The sequence below is a fragment of the Schistocerca cancellata genome, chromosome 2, assembly GCF_023864275.1.
Source record: "Schistocerca cancellata isolate TAMUIC-IGC-003103 chromosome 2, iqSchCanc2.1, whole genome shotgun sequence".
Classification (NCBI taxonomy): Eukaryota; Metazoa; Arthropoda; class Insecta; order Orthoptera; family Acrididae; genus Schistocerca; species Schistocerca cancellata.
In genome coordinates, this window is record NC_064627.1 from 588115229 (window position 1) to 588137000 (window position 21772).

At 41.6% G+C, this 21772-nt stretch overlaps 1 protein-coding gene across 1 annotated transcript in view; it reads right to left on the minus strand.

Moving 5' to 3' along the window:
* Positions 1 to 21772, minus strand: part of LOC126162209 (neutral alpha-glucosidase AB) — a 133285-nt gene that overhangs the window by 70864 nt on the left and 40649 nt on the right. The window contains exons 8-9 of the mRNA XM_049918553.1: positions 14664 to 14803; positions 6291 to 6478 (exon numbers count right to left, since the gene is read on the minus strand). Of these exons, the coding sequence (XP_049774510.1) occupies positions 6291 to 6478; positions 14664 to 14803 (328 nt within the window). The remainder of the gene's footprint in view (positions 1 to 6290; positions 6479 to 14663; positions 14804 to 21772) is intronic.

A 21772-nucleotide genomic window follows, 5' to 3' on the forward strand; every position in this document is an offset into this window, starting at 1 on the left:
GTCTGCTTGTGTCTGTATATGTGTGGATGGATATGTGTGTGTGTGCGAGTGTGTACCCGTCCTTTTTTCCCCCTAAGGTAAGTCTTTCCGCTCCCGGGACTGGAATGACTCCTTACCCTCTCCCTTAAAACCCACATCCTTTCGTCTTTCCCTCTCCTTCCCTCTTTCCTGATGAGGCAACAGTTTGTTGCGAAAGCTTGAATTTTGTGTGTATGTTTGTGTTCGTTTGTGTGTCTGTCGACCTGCCAGCACTTTCATTTGGTAAGTCACATCATCTTTGTTTACCATTTCTAATGGTGCGTTCTTGGTAAAATGTTTGGACATCAACATATAGCTGTTTTCAAGCAACTTTAGGGGAAAGGTTACGCAGTAAAAAGAATCTGTTCATTGATGAATCAATTTTTGCAGTAAGTAGTGACAGAAAAAAAGAATTTTGTTTCTTGCCCAGTTCTTTTTTTCCCCAATTCTGGTGTTATTTTCCGACTACTTACATTTCGATTACATTCTTTATTTTTGTCATATTTAATTTTTTTAAGTCTTATGCTAAAGATGGACATATAGCTATCAATTAGATTTATTGCATCAACACAAGTAATAAATTTTTAAAGATATGAGTAACTGGATAGATAAAAAATCTACTCGCTCTGCCACTGCTTGGTGAGTAGATCTTTCACCTATCGAATTACTTATAATTACATTTACTGGCATTTTACATCTCATTTGTTACCACATTAAAAAAAAAAACCTTTACTTCAAACCCATTAAAACTAATCAATTTAAGAACAGACACTTCTGCATCACACAATGTTGCATGTTTTTTCAAAAGAAAGCATTCTCTCATTACTTCAAATTGATATTAAGAAAAAATATGTTGTCAACAGTTTAATGCAGGGTGACATATTTATCTTTCCTGCCTAAAATAATTTTTCATCCAAAAGCACAATAAAAAATGTATGCTGTGCATGGTGAGCAGACAGACCGAGGGATTAATGTACCGAACTTTTTTTTCAGTTTCTTTGTTACATTACATTATCTAGAACCTCGTCTTGTGTAAGAACTGTGGCTGGGCCTACTCTGGTGTGGTACCAGATGCTGGTAGATAATCAGCTAACCATGCTCAGTTCAAGTGGCGGAATTCCCACAGCAGGTGCTGCTGACAATGGGATGCTATTACACTATTACCGTATTTACTCGAATCTAAAGCCGCACTTTTTTTCCGGTTTTTGTAATCCAAAAAACCGCCTGCGGCTTAGAATCGAGTGCAAAGCAAGCGGAAGTTCGGAAGTTCTGCCGTCGAATATATGTAGCGCTACACAAGCATGCTTTGTGGGCACAAAGATAAATACTGGCGCCAAAACCTTTTTTTTTTCTCCGCCCCGAGTTTCGACCACTGCATTTTCATACATTGTCCAACAAAGTAAATACAAATTCCATATTGTTCATCTTCGAATGTAGCAGAATTTCAATGTACTACGAAAATCCGACTGGCAAGACTGTTAGGGATGTTTGTCAATATGGCCAACTCTACGTTCCGAGTTTTTTCCTACCCGTGAGAAGAGATGGTTGCTAATAGGAACCTGGTGAAATGTGAATCACATGCAGTATTCTCTTCACCATAAGAATAATACGAAAATAAACATTTTGCCATGTATTCTTTCGTGTTTGCTGCTCTCATTTAAATCCTGTCTGCCTAATAAACTACGAAACTAGAGTGAAACAGCAGCAAACGCGGAATGATATACGTATCGTGTCATGTTTATATTCGTATTATTCTTATGCCTAATAGTGATATAGTCAGAAATGAAGCACGGCAACTGACTAGATTTTAAATGTAAGATGACTAATTTCTGTGCAGAATTTGATGTACTAAAGAAGCGGCCACAAAGATTTTCAAACGGTGAAACATTTGCGCCTAACTCTCGTTCAGAACATGTTCTATCATACGCAGTCTATTATTTGGTTCTTGTTGATCATTATCAAAGAAAGCAGCAGTGTAAGTAACAACAAACAGCAGTTTCTTGCCATTGTTTCGCTAATGAGACGATTCCTCTCTTTTCTTTTTTTTTTATTGTAAGCGGCGGTAGCACGCACAAAAGCAAGTCACGCCGCGAGCGGCGACAGGCCGTACACACGCACTATCAGAATGCGACAAACAATGCATGACGCAATACAGTAATGCATTTTCAGCTTAGAGTGACGTAAACACCTATAACAAAGAAAGCGGCACTTATCAGATCAAAGCAAAATAAGCAATCGATTCAAACCAGACGAAGCACGTGAAAAAGGAAGGGTACCCGTATAAATACGGACGGAGCGCCTGACGCATAGCAATGGCTACCTGGTAAAGCTTAACTGCTAAGCTTACGACTCGAACCAAACTACTGTAGCTGTATCGCCTTTCATTCGACCTAAATTGTGTCTCGTATTACAATGGACCAACTTTGTTTCGATTTGGAGGTGCGGCCTAAAACTTTTCTCTCCCCTTGAATTTCGAGTCTCAAATTTCAGGTGCGGCTTAGATTCGGGAATTTTTTTTTTTTTTTTTTCCTTTATTTCGAGTCTCATTTTTCAGGTGCGGCTTAGATTCGAGTGCGGCTTAGATTCGAGTAAATACGGTACTGCTGACCAAAGGATGCGCATAGTGCCCCTTGACCACCTAATGGAAATGCTAGAAATTGTCATGTGGGGACATGGAGCGGATTGGTGAGTGTGTCCCGGTATCAATTAGTCACTCTTTAGCCTGCCAGCTCTTCTTCTGACTGGACAGGTTCCCAGCTCCTCCTTTGCTTCCGGGCAATACGCCCCTCAATCTGGCTGCCACAGCCCTCTGTCTCTGCAGAATGCTACATAGCTGTGCCCCTTAGAGAACATGTTTGGATCAGAAAAAGTCCACTTTTGAATCTGCAAACTGTCTGGTTCTGAATCTCTGCCAAAATTATCCTGACAAGCCGGATGCCCACTTCCCACTACCACGGCCATTCCCCATACAAACTGGTATCAGTTCAGTGGGATTTGACCTAATGTGGGTTTAGTAACTGGCATGAATTCCTTTTGCAGATAGTCACCCTACATATCCTTATCAGTAAGAGCTGGTAGTGCACTGTTAGCTCGTAGTTTAACTACTGTGGACTGGGCTCACAAAAGCTTGACTTTCCTCTTTTGCACTTGCACAAGAATCCATTTGCAGGGCATAAAATTTTAATTAGCACAAACTGAATACAATATTTATTAATGCCTCCACCAAGTATTTCAGTCTCGCTGCCAAATCGAAGAACACAAATTCAGAATTTCCAGGTAAATGAAGAACACCAGAAAGAAATTTAATAACCATTTGTGAGATGAATGTCGTTAACGCAGTGAGTGAACCTGCAGTAAAGATTCTGATTTCGTTAACTTTTGATTTACTCATTCTTATCGCAAAAGCCCTAAGTCGTCATAAGAACACATACAATCTTGTGCAGCCCTAAACAAGATCTAAATTATAATCTTGCTTAAAATTTTCACAAATTAGTAACTGACAATTTTCTCTTACTTGATCCTGACATAGTGTATACACAGGATAGCAATTCTCTCACAAGAAGAGGTGGGATCAACTTTTTGAAACAATCTATACAGTGATTTAGGTTAAGGTCCAAGGAATCACACCCTGCACCCATTCAACCTGGTGGGCTGTTGTGTGGAGTAATCACACAAGATAACAGGGACTCTCAAATGAAATGAAAATTAGACATTTGTACATTTTCTGCAAATAATAGTGTCAACTCCAATATTCAAAAGAGCTTTCAAGTACACATGAGAATTTGAGAATTTTTGAAGGAGAAAAACTAAAACTGGAAATGATTAAAAAGCTTTTATTGTTTGCAACATCCACAAATTAGTAACTGACAATTTTCTCTTACTTGATCCTGACAGTGTATATATAGGATAGCAATTCTCTCACAACAAGAGGTGGGATCAACTTTTTGAAACAATCTATACAGTGCTGTAGGTGAAGGTCCAAGGAATCACACCCTGCAGCCATTCAACCTGGTGGGCTGTGGTTTGGAGTAATCACCAAGAAAAATTTTGGAATTTTGTATGATACTCTATTTTTTAATATTAATCAAAATGACCATGATCACTAAAAGTTAATTGGTTTAAATGTATTTTTTCTATTCACTTGTCATGTCATATTAGTCAGTGCATGAAATACATGATTTACTCTCATTTTTCTTCCTAAATGCCTGTTTTCACTTGGAATCCTTATTCATACAGCTTGAATTTTATTTTACTTATAAACTCTGCTTTCATTTAAATCACCATCCACATTATTTTGTCCATAGCGCAACAGAAATTTATGTTTTAAAAGTTTGTATGACGATTGCCACCCAAATCAGATGTACATCTTGTAATAAAAAAAAATACATTTTGACACCACTGCACAGTCAATACAAATATATTACTCCATCTTTTGTTTTTTAACCAAAAGATCAGCAATTTTAAATGTTTAAACACTGTAATAGGTAAATAAACATAATTAAATTTACTTGTACAAAAATTCCAAGTGGAAAAAGAATGGTAGGAAGAAACAATAAGAGCAAATGAAGTTCTAGCATTGATTAAAATAATGTGACAAAGGAATACAAATAAAAGAAACCACATGTAAGTGAACTGCATAAAAATAGTGATCAAAGTCATTTCGAAGAAGATTAAAAAAAAGAAGAAGATTAAAAAAAAAAGAAATTCAGTGTACCTAATGAGACTCAAACAGAATCTTAAAAATTACACAATGCAACCACTACGTAAAAAAAATGTTACTATCTTTCAACCCACAGACTATAACACGAAATTCTTATTTTTTTTTTTTTTTTGTCGATTACTTACAAATGAGGGTTCACCAGACTGAACGATTGCAATGTGTGATTCCTTGGACCTTAAGCTACACCAGCATACACGTTGTTTCAAAAAGTTGATCTCACCTCTAGGGACCTCTCCTTGTTAGATTGTAAAAAGGTATTCCGACTACAGACAGCTGCCAAGAAGTCATCCTAGGGAGTAGTATGAAGATAACTGAGGAAAGTAAGAGTCATTTCTATGCCGTATTCAGATATGTTTGTGCTACATTTCAAGTCGGCTCAGGATTTCTTAGTACAACGATGTATTATGTTTATTTCAGACATTACTCCATTATGAGCTAAATCTACTACCTTGTCACTCAAGATGGCTTATCAATAACACATGAAGAACAAATAAATACATAAATTCTTGTGACTGGTTTTCTTGACTCATCCGGTAAACTGTTTCAAAAAACCACAAAGAGTGTGTGTGTGTGTGTGTGTGTGTGTGTGTGTGTGTGTCCATCCACTCTAAGCATCAATTCTAAATATAAGTGAAGTTTAGGTGCTGTTACAGTACAGAAAAACATACATAAATTATTTCAAAGCTGTTTCAAAAATGGGAAAATATTATTCCACAGAAAATATTGTCCCTTGCACTCCTTTTATTGTAGTGGTCTCTTCTGCAACTCAACTAACAGAAAACCCATGAGTAATATGGTTCAGCTCACATCTCTCCAATCATGTTCCAGTCCCCTGCTCTTGCTAGCACAACTGTATATCCAGTTTCTATTCATTCATGATATTTTATCTTCTGTTTTCCTTCCTCATATTCAGTTTATATTTTGTGCATCTAGTTGAAGGTGGAAACTTGAACACACTATTCTTTCTTCACTTGTGAAGGACAATTATTTGTTTTTAGCTAACATGAAGAAAACTTGCTTCCTATGGGCTAACAGTTCTAGCATTAATGACATAACAGGTTAGGTTTTCCTTCCTCTGACTGATTTCCAAAACAATTTTAATTTTTATGTTGTTGCTTTCAAAAAATAACTGTCTATTGGAATTTCTACTTATACTTTAGATACTATGTATCTGCTTTACTCCTATCAGAATTTTATGCATAAGTAATATCATTGTGCCTGAAACTGTTTCGTGTATTTTACAATCCATTTCTATTATTATTCAGTTTACAGTTTGAATCTTTAAAAGCTAATTCAATTCATACAAAGAAGTAATGTTTATAAACTGCAAAATACATTAGATTAAGAGAAAGTAATTTAAATAAAACATTTCAGTTTCTTGTTTTGTTTAAAAAAATTATTACTGACTTTTCAAAACAAATTAATGCTTGTTTTGTAACTAACCAAAATTTGCAGACAATTTTTGGTGAGAGTCATTCTGTTCCAACTGTTCGTCTTCTGCTTTTCGACATTAAGTAACAAAACCAACATCTAAAAAGTTTGAAATAGTTACCTTCATAGATTTTTCCATCTTTATTTTTAATATAGAAATCATTGTTTTCAGCATCATTGTGCAGAAAGTAGCTGTTATCCCGTTTGACATGAGGATCTACAATGGCAACTAATTTTCTTCCTTTTGCAGTTAAATTATTAATCATTTCAGCTGGCTGAGAGAAACGCCTGGAGTCCCAGGTAAAATACCTAAAAAGCAGTGAAGCCTTGAGGTTATCCACTCTCTCATGATCTTTAATGTCTAACATAACAAATCGATTGAAACTATACATAAGTATACTAAAAATTATAATTTACTAGGCAAATGTAAACCAAAAACAAAATTATTCATAATCTGTAAAGTGTGAGTTTCAAATATCATGCAAGCCTAAAAACTCATGTTGATAAACAGTAAGCGAATATGTTCTCAGTACAATTACATAAAGAGAGGGTTCCCCCCCCCCTTCACCCACACCAACAAATGAGCAGTCTCCTCACAGTGTGGTACAAACTGCACCACCTTCACCCCCCTATGTCAGCTCACCACATTTCATAGGGCATTGAGAAATGTATGGGCATGGGATCATTGATACTGAACACTCCTTTCATGAAAAGGGGTCACTTGGACTCATGAGTTTTGGTACATACTGGTACACAATGATGGTAGAGCACCAAAACAACATAAACCATATGTGCATGTGGTGGAGGTATTCTATCATGGAATATCTTTATGCAGAAGATGAGAATAGGTCCGCGATATACCTTGCGGCATCTCCTGCCGGCATACAATACAGGAATCTACTGTCCAGTTATGTGGCATCCATTAGTTGACCTACAGCACCATAAAGATGACCTGCACCTTTAAAAAGATAATATACCCAAATGCTACCAAACTGTTGGATAATTTGTGGAATACTCCACATTTAGTACAGAAGCCAGGCCACCTGACTTCAGTCCCACTGAGTACATATGGAGGCACCACTGAGCAAGATGGGAGAACCTCAGATCCAGCTCCGACTACCTCCATGAGATGTTGGCAGCAGTTGAGTGGTTTTGGATCAGTGTGGCTCCCAAACACCTTTAATCTCTTGGGCAGCCCATTGCATGGTGCATTTCTGCCATCTTTGGGCAGGTATGCTTCACTCTACTAGGCAGGTCTGTGTAATTCAACTGCTCAAGAGTGTATTTTGGATCTACTAACACCAGCACAAATACACTCCTGGAAATGGAAAAAAGAACACATTGACACCGGTGTGTCAGACCCACCATACTTGCTACGGACACTGCGAGAGGGCTGTACAAGCAATGATCACACGCACGGCACAGCGGACACACCAGGAACCGCGGTGTTGGCCGTCGAATGGCGCTAGCTGCGCAGCATTTGTGCACCGCTGCCGTCAGTGTCAGCCAGTTTGCCGTGGCATACGGAGCTCCATCGCAGTCTTTAACACTGGTAGCATGCCGCGACAGCGTGGACGTGAACCGTATGTGCAGTTGACGGACTTTGAGCGAGGGCGTATAGTGGGCATGCGGGAGGCCGGGTGGACGTACCGCCGAATTGCTCAACACATGGGGCGTGAGGTCTCCACAGTACATCGATGTTGTCGCCAGTGGTCGGCGGAAGGTGCAAGTGCCCGTCAACCTGGGACCGGACCACAGCGACGCACGGATGCACGCCAAGACCGTAGGATCCTACGCAGTGCCGTAGGGGACCGCACCGCCACTTCCCAGCAAATTAGGGACACTGTTGCTCCTGGGGTATCGGCGAGGACCATTCGCAACCGTCTCCATGAAGCTGGGCTACGGTCCCGCACACCGTTAGGCCGTCTTCCACTCACGCCCCAACATCGTGCAGCCCGCCTCCAGTGGTGTCGCGACAGGCGTGAATGGAGGGACGAATGGAGACGTGTCGTCTTCAGCGATGAGTCGCTTCTGCCTTGGTGCCAATGATGGTCGTATGCATGTTTGGCGCCGTGCAGGTGAGCACCACAATCAGGACTGCATACGACCGAGGCACACAGGGCCAACACCCGGCATCATGGTGTGGGGAGCGATCTCCTACACTGGCCGTACACCACTGGTGATCGTCGAGGGGACACTGAATAGTGCACGGTACATCCAAACCGTCATCGAACCCATCGTTCTACCATTCCTAGACCGGCACGGGAACTTGCTGTTCCAACAGGACAATGCACGTCCGCATGTATCCCGTGTCACCCAACGTGCTCTAGAAGGTGTAAGTCAACTACCCTGGCCAGCAAGATCTCCGGATCTATCCCCCATTGAGCATGTTTGGGACTGGATGAAGCGTCGTCTCACGTGGTCTGCACGTCCAGCACGAACGCTGGTCCAACTGAGGCGCCAGGTGGAAATGGCATGGCAAGCCGTTCCACAGGACTACATCCAGCATCTCTACGATCGTCTCCAAGGGAGAATAGCAGCCTGCATTGCTGCGAAAGGTGGATATATACTGTACTAGTGCCGACATTGTGCATGCTCTGTTGCCTGTGTCTATGTGCCTGTGGTTCTGTCAGTGTGATCATGTGATGTATCTGACCCCAGGAATGTGTCAATAAAGTTTCCCCTTCCTGGGACAATGAATTCACGGTGTTCTTATTTCCAGGTGTGTAGTTTACATAATATGAAGTGGTTAGATGTATGAAATTATGAGACAGAGTTGCTGGCTATTATGTGCCACAGTTGGAAAAAAATTAGTACTTCTCAGAGACAAAAATAAAAGAACATGACACCACCCCAGATTTATGAATTATTTGTTACACCCTCAGACAGAGGATAGGGAAAAGTTGGGATAGGTTAGAAAGGAAAGGCAGATCACTTAGGCTCCACGATGAGAGGACATGTTATAACACTATTATTCAGCCAGTCACCTCGCTTATAAAAATTTTTTTGCCTTAAAAATTTGTCATGACAGTGATATGCAAAGACCATATGGAAAGTGTGATATATGTGATGTTAAAATGATTTGCTAATGTATGTTTGTAACTTATGTAAATAAATATGTGAAATGTATAATTTATAAATAATATTTTGTCATGGATTAATGAAATGAAAATGTTCTTGCAAGTTGTCATTGTATAAAATGGTACATGCTTAGGGAGAATGTGTAGGATATGTGTTACGTAAAAGATGGAGTGCTTTGTACTGTACAGAAGTTACTGTGGGAAGCACAAAAGGTGGCCTGGGTTTTTGGTGCACTACCTGTAGAGTGCGAAGGAATGAGAGGACACAGTCTGTAGACAGCAGTGAAAGAGGCAACACTCAGAAGAAGCAGGGGATGCCTTGCCTGGAAATTGTTGCACAATAGTCTCGGATGACAATTGCTGCATTATTACGACCTTAGTACAGGTCATTGGACTATGTTATGGATGTTAAAATGACAAGAATAATAATTAATTAGTCCATACTTCAAGAAACTTTTACACCATACCATGGGTACTGTAGCCGCCACTACTATCCACACACCCAATGATTACAGCCAACAAGTTACAAACTTTATAATTAGAGTTGTAGCAGCATTAGCCATTATTTAAAATCAATTGTTTCTGAATAATTATTGAGCAAAACATAAAAATTGTTTCACCCTGTTATTTTGTTCCTAATCATTTACCTATATAGGGTTCTTTCTTGGTGTTAGATGTTGTCTGTATATAACTGCTGCATACTAACTTTTAAAGTGCTAGTAAAAGTACTGTATGACTTATGTAGTAGAAGTGATGAAGTGAAATTTTGCTTTAGTACTGAAGTAGCTGTTTCCATAAAAATTTAATGATTCTAATATTCTTACTCTCTTTGTGGTAATAGGTACAGTAAAAGTGAAAAAATAAGTTCTGCTTAAAATAGTCAAACTTGTAATATATAAACAATGAGGTTTTGCAAATTTAAGTCTTGAGTAAAGTAAAGATAAAATTCTTTAAGTTATAAATGAAATTCAGTGAAGTACAAAGTACTGTAAAAAGAAAGTTGCTTATGTGGCTCACTAACACTGAAGTAGGGTTGCGTAAAAATACTGAATGACAATATAGAGTTATCACACCCTACCTTTGGCTTTTGATGGATTATTTGTTAAGAGAAAGATATAAACAAAGTGTCTTAACACATTTAAATGTCTGTATTACACTATTAGGATATTTAAGTACACAAAATACAAACACAGAAGTCCCTCCTGGCCAAATTTATTTTTTTATTTTATTTTATTTTTTTTTTTTTAGCACATAGTGACAATTAAAAAATCATGGGCTTTCTAGATCAAAACTATGTATGTATGTGGGTGTAGCAGCTGAAAGATTCCTGTGTCTTTCTCAGAACCATATCCTGAAAAGTTATATTTATTTGTGAAGTTATGTTAGGGAACAGCAGAAAGTAGGCCAAATTTACTTCTGCTTTTCTGAAACTTAACAATTTCTTTGTCTACATAGGGTGGTGACTGTAAATCCATTGAACAAACTACTTAATGACCTTGGTACAGAAAGGTCCTAGCTTCAGTGTTAACCCATTTTTACTATGTTCTTTCTAACAACTAGAAAATTCTTAGGAAAAGAACTAATAGTCTGATTTCCATACTCATCAGTGACACATCACAGTCAAAGCCTGTAAAAGATGTAACAGTGCTGGTGTAAGCTGGTGCCAGCATACCAGGCAGCAAAGAGGTTGCGAGAAGATGGATAGAGGCCAAAGACAGACTCTCATGAAATGCGCCACCAATGCCCTCTCGGCCACCAGCATTTTAGCAGTGGACCAGAGGGCCCAGTCTGTCATCCAGTGAGTCACCGAGACATCAGTTGCAGCCCAGTCACTTGCAGTCACAGCCAGTCGCAGGCAACATGTAGTGACCAGAGTAGTGTTCAGAGCAGACTTGGAACTTCACCAGCAGTGAGGCTAATGTGGTCTATTACGGAGAGCTTGTACTACAACACTTGGACTATGTTGAGGTAAGTAATTTTCTATCCTTATGAGTGAGGAACCCAGTTAATATATGCGTGCAGTTTGTGTTATAGAAGAGGATACCGGCCACCAAACAACATTCTCTCCTTGCTTCCCACGGTACAGCTCTACAGTGACGAGTTGACGCAAAAGTAACACTGAACGACAGTTGTGGGAAGCAGGCATGTTTATGATGTGTATACTATACTATATGCACAATTCTTTGTATAATAGTGTTACACATTGTTTTCTCTGGAAAAGGACTATTTGTTATGTTGGCATATAGTATTATACCACCTGTTGTGAGGCTGAAGGGAGAATTGCACAGTGCATTCACATTGGCACCTTCATCACCTAGAGCCTTTATTAGTCAGGAATTCTAAACAAGTTACCAAGCTGAACATTGGTGGAAATGTCTCCAATTAATTTCTAGGGATCACTTCAGATTTTTCTCAAATGTAAAAGTTTGGATTTAGATAATACACGAAGAAATAAGCAGACACACCAACTGCCAAAACAGTGTCACATCAAAATTATTGTATCCGCTGTAAGCCAAATAACATTATGGTCATCATTATTATTAAGTTGGATCAATACAAACAACACTGAAGATTCTGAGAAGTGAGTCAGATCTGTCTACCTGCTATGACACTATCAGAGGAATGCTCAGCAAACTGTAGTGGGAGACATTACAAGGAAGACAGAGTCGGACATAGGATTACTCTTGAAATTTTGGGAGCATACATACATTACATAAAAACATACATAAATATATACATACAACCATACATATACCTGTATAGACTTGAATATCTAATTTTACCATCACGATCATTATGTAAAAAGTATGTGTGAAGGAATCACCAAATTATTTTTCTGTAAATAATCTTTAGATAGGCAGGAATATAACAACTCACTACAAACTAACTGTCACACAACATTTTTAGCCAACATAAGCCTATATACAAGTAGCAGCACTTGCCGGGGCTACGGTGGTGTCTTTCTTATAGATGTGATAGCATCATCTGGAACTTTCCAAAGAGGGCTGCAGTGACACATGCATGGAAAGATGAGTCTGCCAGCTCATTGTAGCTCTGGCCCACTGTGGGATGGAGTGATATCAAGTGGCTGTATTAGTCAGCGCCACGTTTGAACCTTTGTTTTTGCTCGATATTTCCTACTAAATGTGTACCCCTGGACTACTAAAATTGTTGCGGTTTATTCTAATCTTACAAACTTCCTTTATAATGGTATCCCAATATAACGACACAGAATTTTCAAATTGTAGTTTGTACCAAATGGTAAGACAGTATGGAGCTTTGGTAAGTGAGGTCATATGCCGATTTATTCTGAAAAATATTGTCACATTCTCAAATCAACATAGATGCGAAATATGCAAGGTGAATCTATTGCCCCATTAGCTACATGCAGCTGACACTTCGCCAGATGTGTTGGACACACACTGCCACAACTGGCAGTGGTCTCAATCTAGACTTTAGCCCAGGAGACAAACTAATGTTAATAAAAATATGTTGACACAGAGCAACTGATAAATAAAACTTTAGTTTTAATGACAGTTCTAAAGCTGCCACTGCTCTACAGCATTTCTGATGTGCACGGTCAGCTACAGTATTAATCTGAAGCTGTACAATTTCTGACATTTCAGCTGTAGGGAGCTGGAAACACATGCATTGTTGTCATTAAACTTGCTTATATTGTCAGCACTGTAAGAACTGTAAATAGTAGCAATCGATAATCGATACCAACTACAACTGTGACTGAGTTGAGAAGCACAGACCTCTGAATCCAAAACAGTTCCCAAATGGTTTATGCAGATGATATTATGTTAATTTTAAGTTAATGGTGATTTATGAAGCAGAGGTCACATACAACTTTGCAGCAGGAAGATAATTTGTGTCAAAGAAGTGAATGTTTGAAGGTGGAGTTTGATGAACATACTAAAAAAAGCCACCTCTACTTGCCAAGTAGGAAAGGTTTCACGAAATGGAGCAGCAGGTTGCTCAGTACATGCAAGAGAATTGCAGTGAAGGCTTCCCAATTACTTGAGAAATTATCCCAATAAAGGCACTAGAAATAAGAAAGCATTTTCCAACTGCATATGTTCCAGAATTCAAAGCAAGTACTCGTTGGTGCTTGAGGATGGGCAGGGTTTACTTCAAGTCACAGAACAATGCTTGCTCAGTGATTCCTCACAGCATATGGCAAAAACTACTTGCATACAGTGTCATACAATCATTTGAAGGAAACGGCATGACTATTTGCTAAGTCATATGGTAAGTGATGATCAGATGTCTGTCTATATTGATGTGATGTCCAAGATTACCGTTGATGTGAAGGGGATTAAAAGAGTTTGTATAAGAAGTTCTGGCAATGAAAAAGCCAGATAACAGTAATGCTGGTACACTACCAAGGTGAAGGAAGCTGCCCGCATTAGCCACTCTTCGATAATGAAAGGAAACCTACTCACAGATATTTTTGATATTTTAAGATGCAAACAAAATGGAAGGTTGATAAGTGACCTGATGCTAGGTTGATTGAAAGTTGTTTGGACCAGAATACTACACTCTTTGCTTAGCAGAAGGAGAATGGTGCTTGATTCTTTGAGAGGACAACTCAACCAGGATGTTAAGTATCTGATAGCAAAGAACAACACAGATCTGGTAAGAATTCCTGGCAACATGACATCACAACTTCAAATAATGGATGATGATGTGAACAGACCTTTTGAGGCTCACCTGTGACAGCTTTGTACTGAGTGGTTTCTTCAAGGATACCATGCCTACACTGCAGCGGACAGTTAAAGAAACCCTAAATATCTACGCTTGACCAAAGGATCCTTACTGCCTATGGCAGAATCTGAAGTGAATCTATTACGAGGGGATTCACAAAAAGTGCTACATATCCAATGCTATGGATGGTTCACAAGATGTGTTATGGGAGGAGTGTCAGGAACGAAGAAACACCAGTAGGCTTAAAAATGAAAATAATGATATCAGTGGTGGTGGTGGTGGTGGTGGTGGTGGTGGTGGTGGTGGTGGTGGTCATGGTTAAAAACAGTATACAACAGACAACTGTCTGCAAACAAAAAAGGAAGTGAAGATAAAAATTAAGGGAAACCATTTCCTTTGTTTATTTTATTTCTCTTTGTATTATCAAAATGTAGACAATAAATGGCACAAATTTACAATAGTTATAATGCTAACTCTTTTAGGCATAAATTTTATATCAACAAAAAGATTATTCATCAGAACAGAATAAATTAAATATACAATTTTCTCTGGGAGTCTTAAAAAAAAGTGGGGGGGGGGGGTCATACTACATTCAGGGTCATCATCTAGTCCAGCAAATATGGTATTTTGCCAGCCACTTTGCTTTCACATAAAATGTAAAGATTGAAATTCAATTTCAAATAATAATTTTTATAATAACTTACTTTTTGTTATCAGTGTGCTCTATATCCAACCACATCACATCCATTGGTAGGTTGTATTCATCAAATTTGGCATCAACATTTCTTACATCGTCTTGGTCGTTGTAATTCCATCTTGACTGGTGATATCCTATAGCAAAGTACTAAAAAAAAAAAATTAAAAGCTTACAAAAATTTCTGTTATACAAGGAACTACAACATCAACATTCTCTTTAACATGACAGTCATATTCTATACAAACTTTTGCAAAATCCTGAAAAAAATTGACATTTCTGTAGTCAGTGCAATCTGTAACTAAGCTTAAGTTATGAATAAGCCATTGTCCATCACATACTTTCTCACCAGGTATTACTTCTACACTGTAAGATACCATCTGTGAAGCTTACAAGAATGAGAATGAATCCACAAGTTTCACTGAAAAGATTCTGCCACTATACACCAGTTCCTGAGTCATGCCTGGTGAGTTACACAAATCACCATCAACCTGCTGGCCCACTGGAGGCTTGACCAGCAAGGCAAAGGAGCTGTTTGTCACCATCCGCCATTGTGAGGTGGAGCCACTGTTGCTGCTCACCCCAATTACTGCAACCAACACTGATGCTGTTGCCTGTCTCATAGCTGGAAGTTGCGAGTTGAACTTTGTATGGCAACAAGTATTTCAGGCTAGGGTGTAGGGCAAGTCTCCTGGATGCATATCTTTGATGTCAATGAGAGCACTTCGAAGATCAGCTCGCATAGCTGCTGTCCACTGTGTCCAGTGTGTGCCTTGCAGGCTATGACACTAGGAGCACCAACTGGGTGTGACATAACAGCTGCCACACGAGCCGTCTACTACGCAGCAGTACCACCTGCCACTGCTGACAGGGTCCACATACAATCAGTCCAACTGAGCTACCAGAGCTCTGGGAAGACGCCTCTGAATTTCTGAGCAATAGATATGTCACTGTAAGGAATGTTTTCTCGACACTCTTCAAGTAAGCAGTTCTCATCATCTCACACTGCTCAGCACAATCCTGATAACTGTAGGAGTTTAGACCAGTACCCTATATCTGGTGTCAGCAAGTGGATGCCAGCAGTTGAGACAACTAGGCCTGGTGCAACACCCACACATCTACAGTAGCAGCAGCAGCTGCTAACACTGTCTGTGCAGCTCTGCTGTAAGGTCAACGGCTATGGATTGCAGTTCGCTGCATGTAGTGAGATATTTGTTGCCCTTCTTCTTGTGTCTTTTGTAGTGGCAAAGTTGAGTCATACAGATCTCCACAGTACGTTAAAAGTGTCACTTGTAAGCCCTCAAGAACCTATGGATCTGGCTTTGTTCCGTGGAAATACTAGGGTGGTTTGCCTGCAGCCAGTGAGATGTCCGTATTGTAATTTATCCGAGCATGAGATGCCACTCACATTGCATCAGTTACATATAGCATGTATACAAGGTGTGGTCACAAGACACAGCAGGACACAGTCCCATTGGGCTAAGATAAGGTGCAAAGATTAAGTGCAGTTTTGTCCTTATTTGTGTATTGGGTGTACTGTTTCCTTATTTTTCTTGCATAATGGCAGACATGCAGGCAGTGACCTTGAATGACACAGTGGAAGCCCTGAAGGAGCAAATAGCCACATTTTTGGAGACAACAACAGAACAAGAGCCTGACAATGAGCCATTGCATAGGAGAATTAGGGATAGGAAACCACTGGTGGACAAGTATGTTATGATCCAGGGGAGACCAAAACTGTGTTGAGTGGAGCCACCTTCAGTTGATCCTGTAGCAGCTAACCTTATATTTTTGGGGAAGCAACTTAGGACGTATCTGCTTTTATTGCCAACGTGAAGTCTGCTGCTGAATTTGAAAAATTATTGGAGGAAATGGTCTGCAATAAACACAGAACTAAAGGAAATCAGCATTGCTACATGGAGGCAGGGTGATTGTGATGTTTTCTTGTCTGAGGGGTAGTGTTATAGATGTGGGCTTAGGAGCCACATCAGGAAGTAATGTCATCAGCTGAAATATTATAAAATGTGGGAAGGTAGAACATAAGGCACACAATGACTGGAAGAAAACATGGGACAAGCAATGTCCCAATAATTTGTTCTTACATGGGAGCGGGAGTGTCTCATCCATTGGACAGCAATCCCAGCAGAACATGAGACTGCACAAGTGTATGCAGAGACAGAATGCTGCTTGCTAGGCAAAGTGAATAGTAAGGAACACAAATTTCTAGTGGGCACAGCGGCTCATGTATCGGACATCAGTCTGGATCTCTCAGGCAGAAAAAGATTGAGGTCTCCACAGCATAGGCTTCCCCCTACTTATACCTCCCGAGGAGATCACGAATGTAAAATTAGAGAGATTAGAGCGCGCACAGAGGCTTTCAGACAGTCGTTCTTCCCGCGAACCATACGCGACTGGAACAGGAAAGGGAGGTAATGACAGTGGCTCGTAAAGTGCCCTCCGCCACACACCGTTGGGTGGCTTGCGGAGTATAAATGTAGATGTAGATGTAGATGTAGATGTAGATGTAGATGTAGATAGGCTGTGGGGGTGGGTGATAATTATGTGAGGCCATTAGGGACAACACTGCCCAGTTTTCATGTGGGAAATAAGCATTTTTGGTAGGATGTGGAAATGTTGTCACATATTGAGGAAGGATACTGTGCGATCCTGGGACTCGACTTTCTTGTTAAACATCAGGCAAAAATGTACCCATCACAGCACACAATTGAACTTGATGTGACATTGTTTCCACTATGCATTAGCCACAAGTTTTATGATGTCGCAAGGTATCAAACAAACTGTAGACATAGGCACTAAACACCAATTCACGATACAGTACCGCAAGGTACAGGGAAGTTGATCTGGGTTAGCATGGGCACGGACTTACCAAAGGGTTTATTATGTGATGTAGAGCCATTGGAAATTAATGAAGAATTGGACAAGCCACACTGTTTTGTATGCACAAATACAGCACACATCAGTGAAGCAAGTGGAGATTTTATTGTTCCAGTCAGACTCAATAATTTTGACATGGATAAAATTAATCTGCCAAAGAGTTTGTTGATTGCTAAGTTGGATGTTTTAGAGGAAAGTGACACACATAGGTAAAGTGAGTACCTCTGCCGCAAGCAACTCTTCAACACATTTGCATTACATGAAAAAGTAAAACATTTACAAGAATACAATAAGGAAGCGATGGAAGCCTTGTTACCGCAGTTCATGAATTTATTTAATCCGAGTTTTCCATTACCAGCAGTGTCATTCATGCTGCACACAACACCAGCAGGGAATAAAGTTGCATACAGAATTCTGAAATGTAAGCAACTGATAATGTAAGAATTTATTAACCAACGACTACCAGACAATATTACTGAATATAGTTATAGTCCGTGGAGAGCACCAGTCATTTTGGTCCCAAAGAAGTCACCAGAAAGCACAAAAGAAACACTAGGCAAGTGCGAGTAGAACTTGTGCTCTGAGGGTTCCATACCATGAGCGGCGCATGGCTGCTTACTCGCTTCCCCATTAGCCACATACCTATAGATGTCTGCACATGCTGAGAACACTTGCCATTGCATGGAGCAGAGAATATCAAACAGACACTCTCAATTCCACAGCAATGGGCCATGCAACAAGAGACATCATAATAATGGAAGCGTACATAATCAACAGAAAACACTTGCATGACTAAAACTTACATTTTACGTTTGCATGCAATAAAATTTTTGTATTACTCAGCATTTAACACATCAATATTTTTCACACACTTAGAGCCAAAATGGTGTCCCTCAGTTCTGACACCAGACAAATGTCCAAGTTGCCCAGTCCTAGAGCAGTCTCTGACTATAAGTGCAAAGTTTCCTCGTAAATCAGTCTACTATTAAGAAAAATCATATCCAAGTTTCAACGACTGTTCCTGAGACTAGCCTGGACATACAAGAAGAAGTGGGCAAGGGACTTCAGTTTATATACGTAGAGACAGAGGATTTAATATTTCTTATTTACTTACTAAAACATGACTATAGCTTACGTTTTATATTTGCACGCAATATACTTTTCTATTATACTTTTGACAGATGACTAATGTAATGTTAAGCTCTAATGAAAAACATATCTTTTGTGATATAATTAAAATTTAACAATTTTTGGATTTTTTCCTTTATTCAAGAGCTGCTTCTTGCCAAATTTCATGATTCTAGATAAATGGGAAATATTCTATACGTTTTGACAAACGAGTTTCCAAATATCAAAATACGTGTTGTAAATGGCACACTGATTTAGAAACAAAGTTTTCGCAATGCCAAGGGACCACAGACCTTAGCATTTGACAAATTTCTGCTTGATGCATCTAACTCAACAGCTGGATGGACAGACACGAAGAACAAAATGATTCTATAACGATTCCACTTTTATAAACTGAAGTATGGAATCACAAAAGTACAGAATTTGCTGTGACTGCCAACACCTGAATGCATGAACAATCACTGATGCATATGCCTTACCAAATGTAATGGAGACTCTGGACGATTTGGATCACTGTAAATATTTCTCCGCCATGGATTTCAAGAGCTGGTTTCATCAACTGGAGATAGCACCAGAGGGGGTGGAGCAGAGAGTAGGGGGGGTGGAGCAGAGAGTAGGGGGGGTGGAGCAGAGAGTAGGGGGGGTGGAGCAGAGAGTAGGGGGGGGAGCAGAGTGTAGGGGGGGAGCAGAGTGTAGGGGGGGAGCAGAGTGTAGGGGGGGGGGAGCAGAGTGTAGGGGGGGGGAGCAGAGTGTAGGGGGGGGGGAGCAGGGTGTAGGGGGGGCAGAGTGTAGGGGGGGAGCAGAGTGTAGGAGGGGGAGCAGAGTGTAGGAGGGGGAGCAGAGTGTAGGAGGGGGAGCAGAGTGTAGGGGGGGGGGGGGGGGAGCGAGCAGAGTGTAGGGGGGGCGAGCAGGGTGTAGGGGGGGCGAGCAGGGTGTAGGGGGGGCGAGCAGGGTGTAGGGGGGGCGAGCAGGGTGTAGGGGGGGCGAGCAGGGTGTAGGGGGCGAGCAGGGTGTAGGGGGGAGCAGTGTGTGGACGGAGAGGGAAAGGGGGCCGGGAGAGAGAGAGAGAGGGGGGGGCGGAAGAGAGAGAGGGGGGCGGAAGAGCGAGAGAGAGGGGGGGCGGAAAGAGCGAGAGAGAGGGGGGGCGGAAGAGCGAGAGAGGGTGGGCGGGGGAGAGAGAGGGGGGCGGGGGAGAGAGAGTGAGAGTGGGGGGCGGGAGAGAGAGAGAGGAGGGTGGGGAGAGAGAGAGGGGGGGGGAGGAGAGAGAGAGAGAGGGGGGCAGAGTGGGGGGCAGAGGGGGGCAGCTGGGGGGCAGGGGGGGGGCAGAGGGGGGGCAGAGGGGTGGGCAGAGGGCGTGGGCAGAGGGGTGGGCAGAGGGGGGGCGGAGGGGGGGCGGAGGGGGGGCGGAGGGGGGGCGCAGAGGGGGGGCAGAGGGGGCGCAGAGGGGGCGCAGAGGGGGGGCAGAGGGGGGGCAGAGGGGAGGGCAGAGGGGAGGGCAGAGGGGAGGGCAGAGGGGAGGGCAGAGGGGAGGGCAGAGGGGAGGGCAGAGGGGAGGGCAGAGGGGAGGGCAGAGGGGAGGGCAGAGGGGAGGGCAGAGGGGAGGGCAGAGGGGAGGGCAGAGGGGAGGGCAGAGGGGAGGGCAGAGGGGAGGGCAGAGGGGAGGGCAGAGGGGAGGGCAGAGGGGAGGGCAGAGGGGAGGCAGAGGGGAGGCAGAGGGGAGGCAGAGGGGAGGCAGAGGGGAGGCAGAGGGGAGGCAGAGGGGAGGCAGAGAGGAGGCAGAGAGGGGGGAGCGAGGGGGGAGAGAGGGGGGGACTGCTGAAATACTGGCAACATAAATTTTATGTAATTGCTGTTTCTTAGGGAGCTATCAGTGTCTTTCACATAAACATTCAGGTCAGGGCTTCATGTTAAATAAATTTGGGTGAAGGTCTGAAGAAACAGTATCTTCATCTTGGATCGAAAGAATGAATACGTCATCTAGACAACACTAGGTATTTACAGTTCTCAGTGGTTTACTCATCTAGGCAGGCAACAGAGAGACTGTCATAGGATGGTGCCATTTGAGTGCTTCTTACAATGTTCTATGTTTTTTATAGGCTATACATTCACCCCCCCCCCCATGAACCATGGACCTTGCCGTTGGTGGGAAGGCTTGTGTGCCTCAGCGATACAGATAGCCGTACCGTAGGTACAACCACAACGGAGGGGTATCTGTTGAGAGGCCAGACAAACGTGTGGTTCCTGAAGAGGGGCAGCAGCCTTTTCAGTAGTTGCAAGGGCAACAGTCTGGATGATTGACTGATCTGGCCTTGTAACAATAACCAAACCGGCATTGCTGTGCTGGTACTGCGAACGGCTGAAAGCAAGGGGAAACTACGGCCGTAATTTTTCCCGAGGGCATGCAGCTTTACTGTATGATTAAATGATGATGGCGTCCTCTTGGGTAAAATATTCCGGAGGTAAAATAGTCCCCCATTCGGATCTCCGGGCGGGGACTACTCAAGAGGATGTCGTTATCAGGAGAAAGAAAACTGGCGTTCTACGAATCGGAGCGTGGAATGTCAGATCCCTTAATCGGGCAGGTAGGTTAGAAAATTTAAAAAGGGAAATGGATAGGTTAAAGTTAGATATAGTGGGAATTAGTGAAGTTCGGTGGCAGGAGGAACAAGACTTCTGGTCAGGTGACTACAGGGTTATAAACACAAAGTCAAATAGGGGTAATGCAGGAGTAGGTTTAATAATGAGTAGGAAAATAGGAATGCGGGTAAGCTACTACAAACAGCATAGTGAACGCATTATTGTGGCCAAGATAGATACGAAGCCCACACCTACTACAGTAGTACAAGTTTATATGCCAACTAGCTCTGCAGATGACGAAGAAATTGAAGAAATGTATGATGAAATAAAAGAAATTATTCAGATAGTGAAGGGAGACGAAAATTTAATAGTCATGGGTGACTGGAATTCGAGTGTAGGAAAAGGGAGAGAAGGAAACGTAGTAGGTGAATATGGACTGGGGCTAAGAAATGAAAGAGGAAGCCGCCTGGTAGAATTTTGCACAGAGCACAACTTAATCATAGCTAACACTTGGTTTAA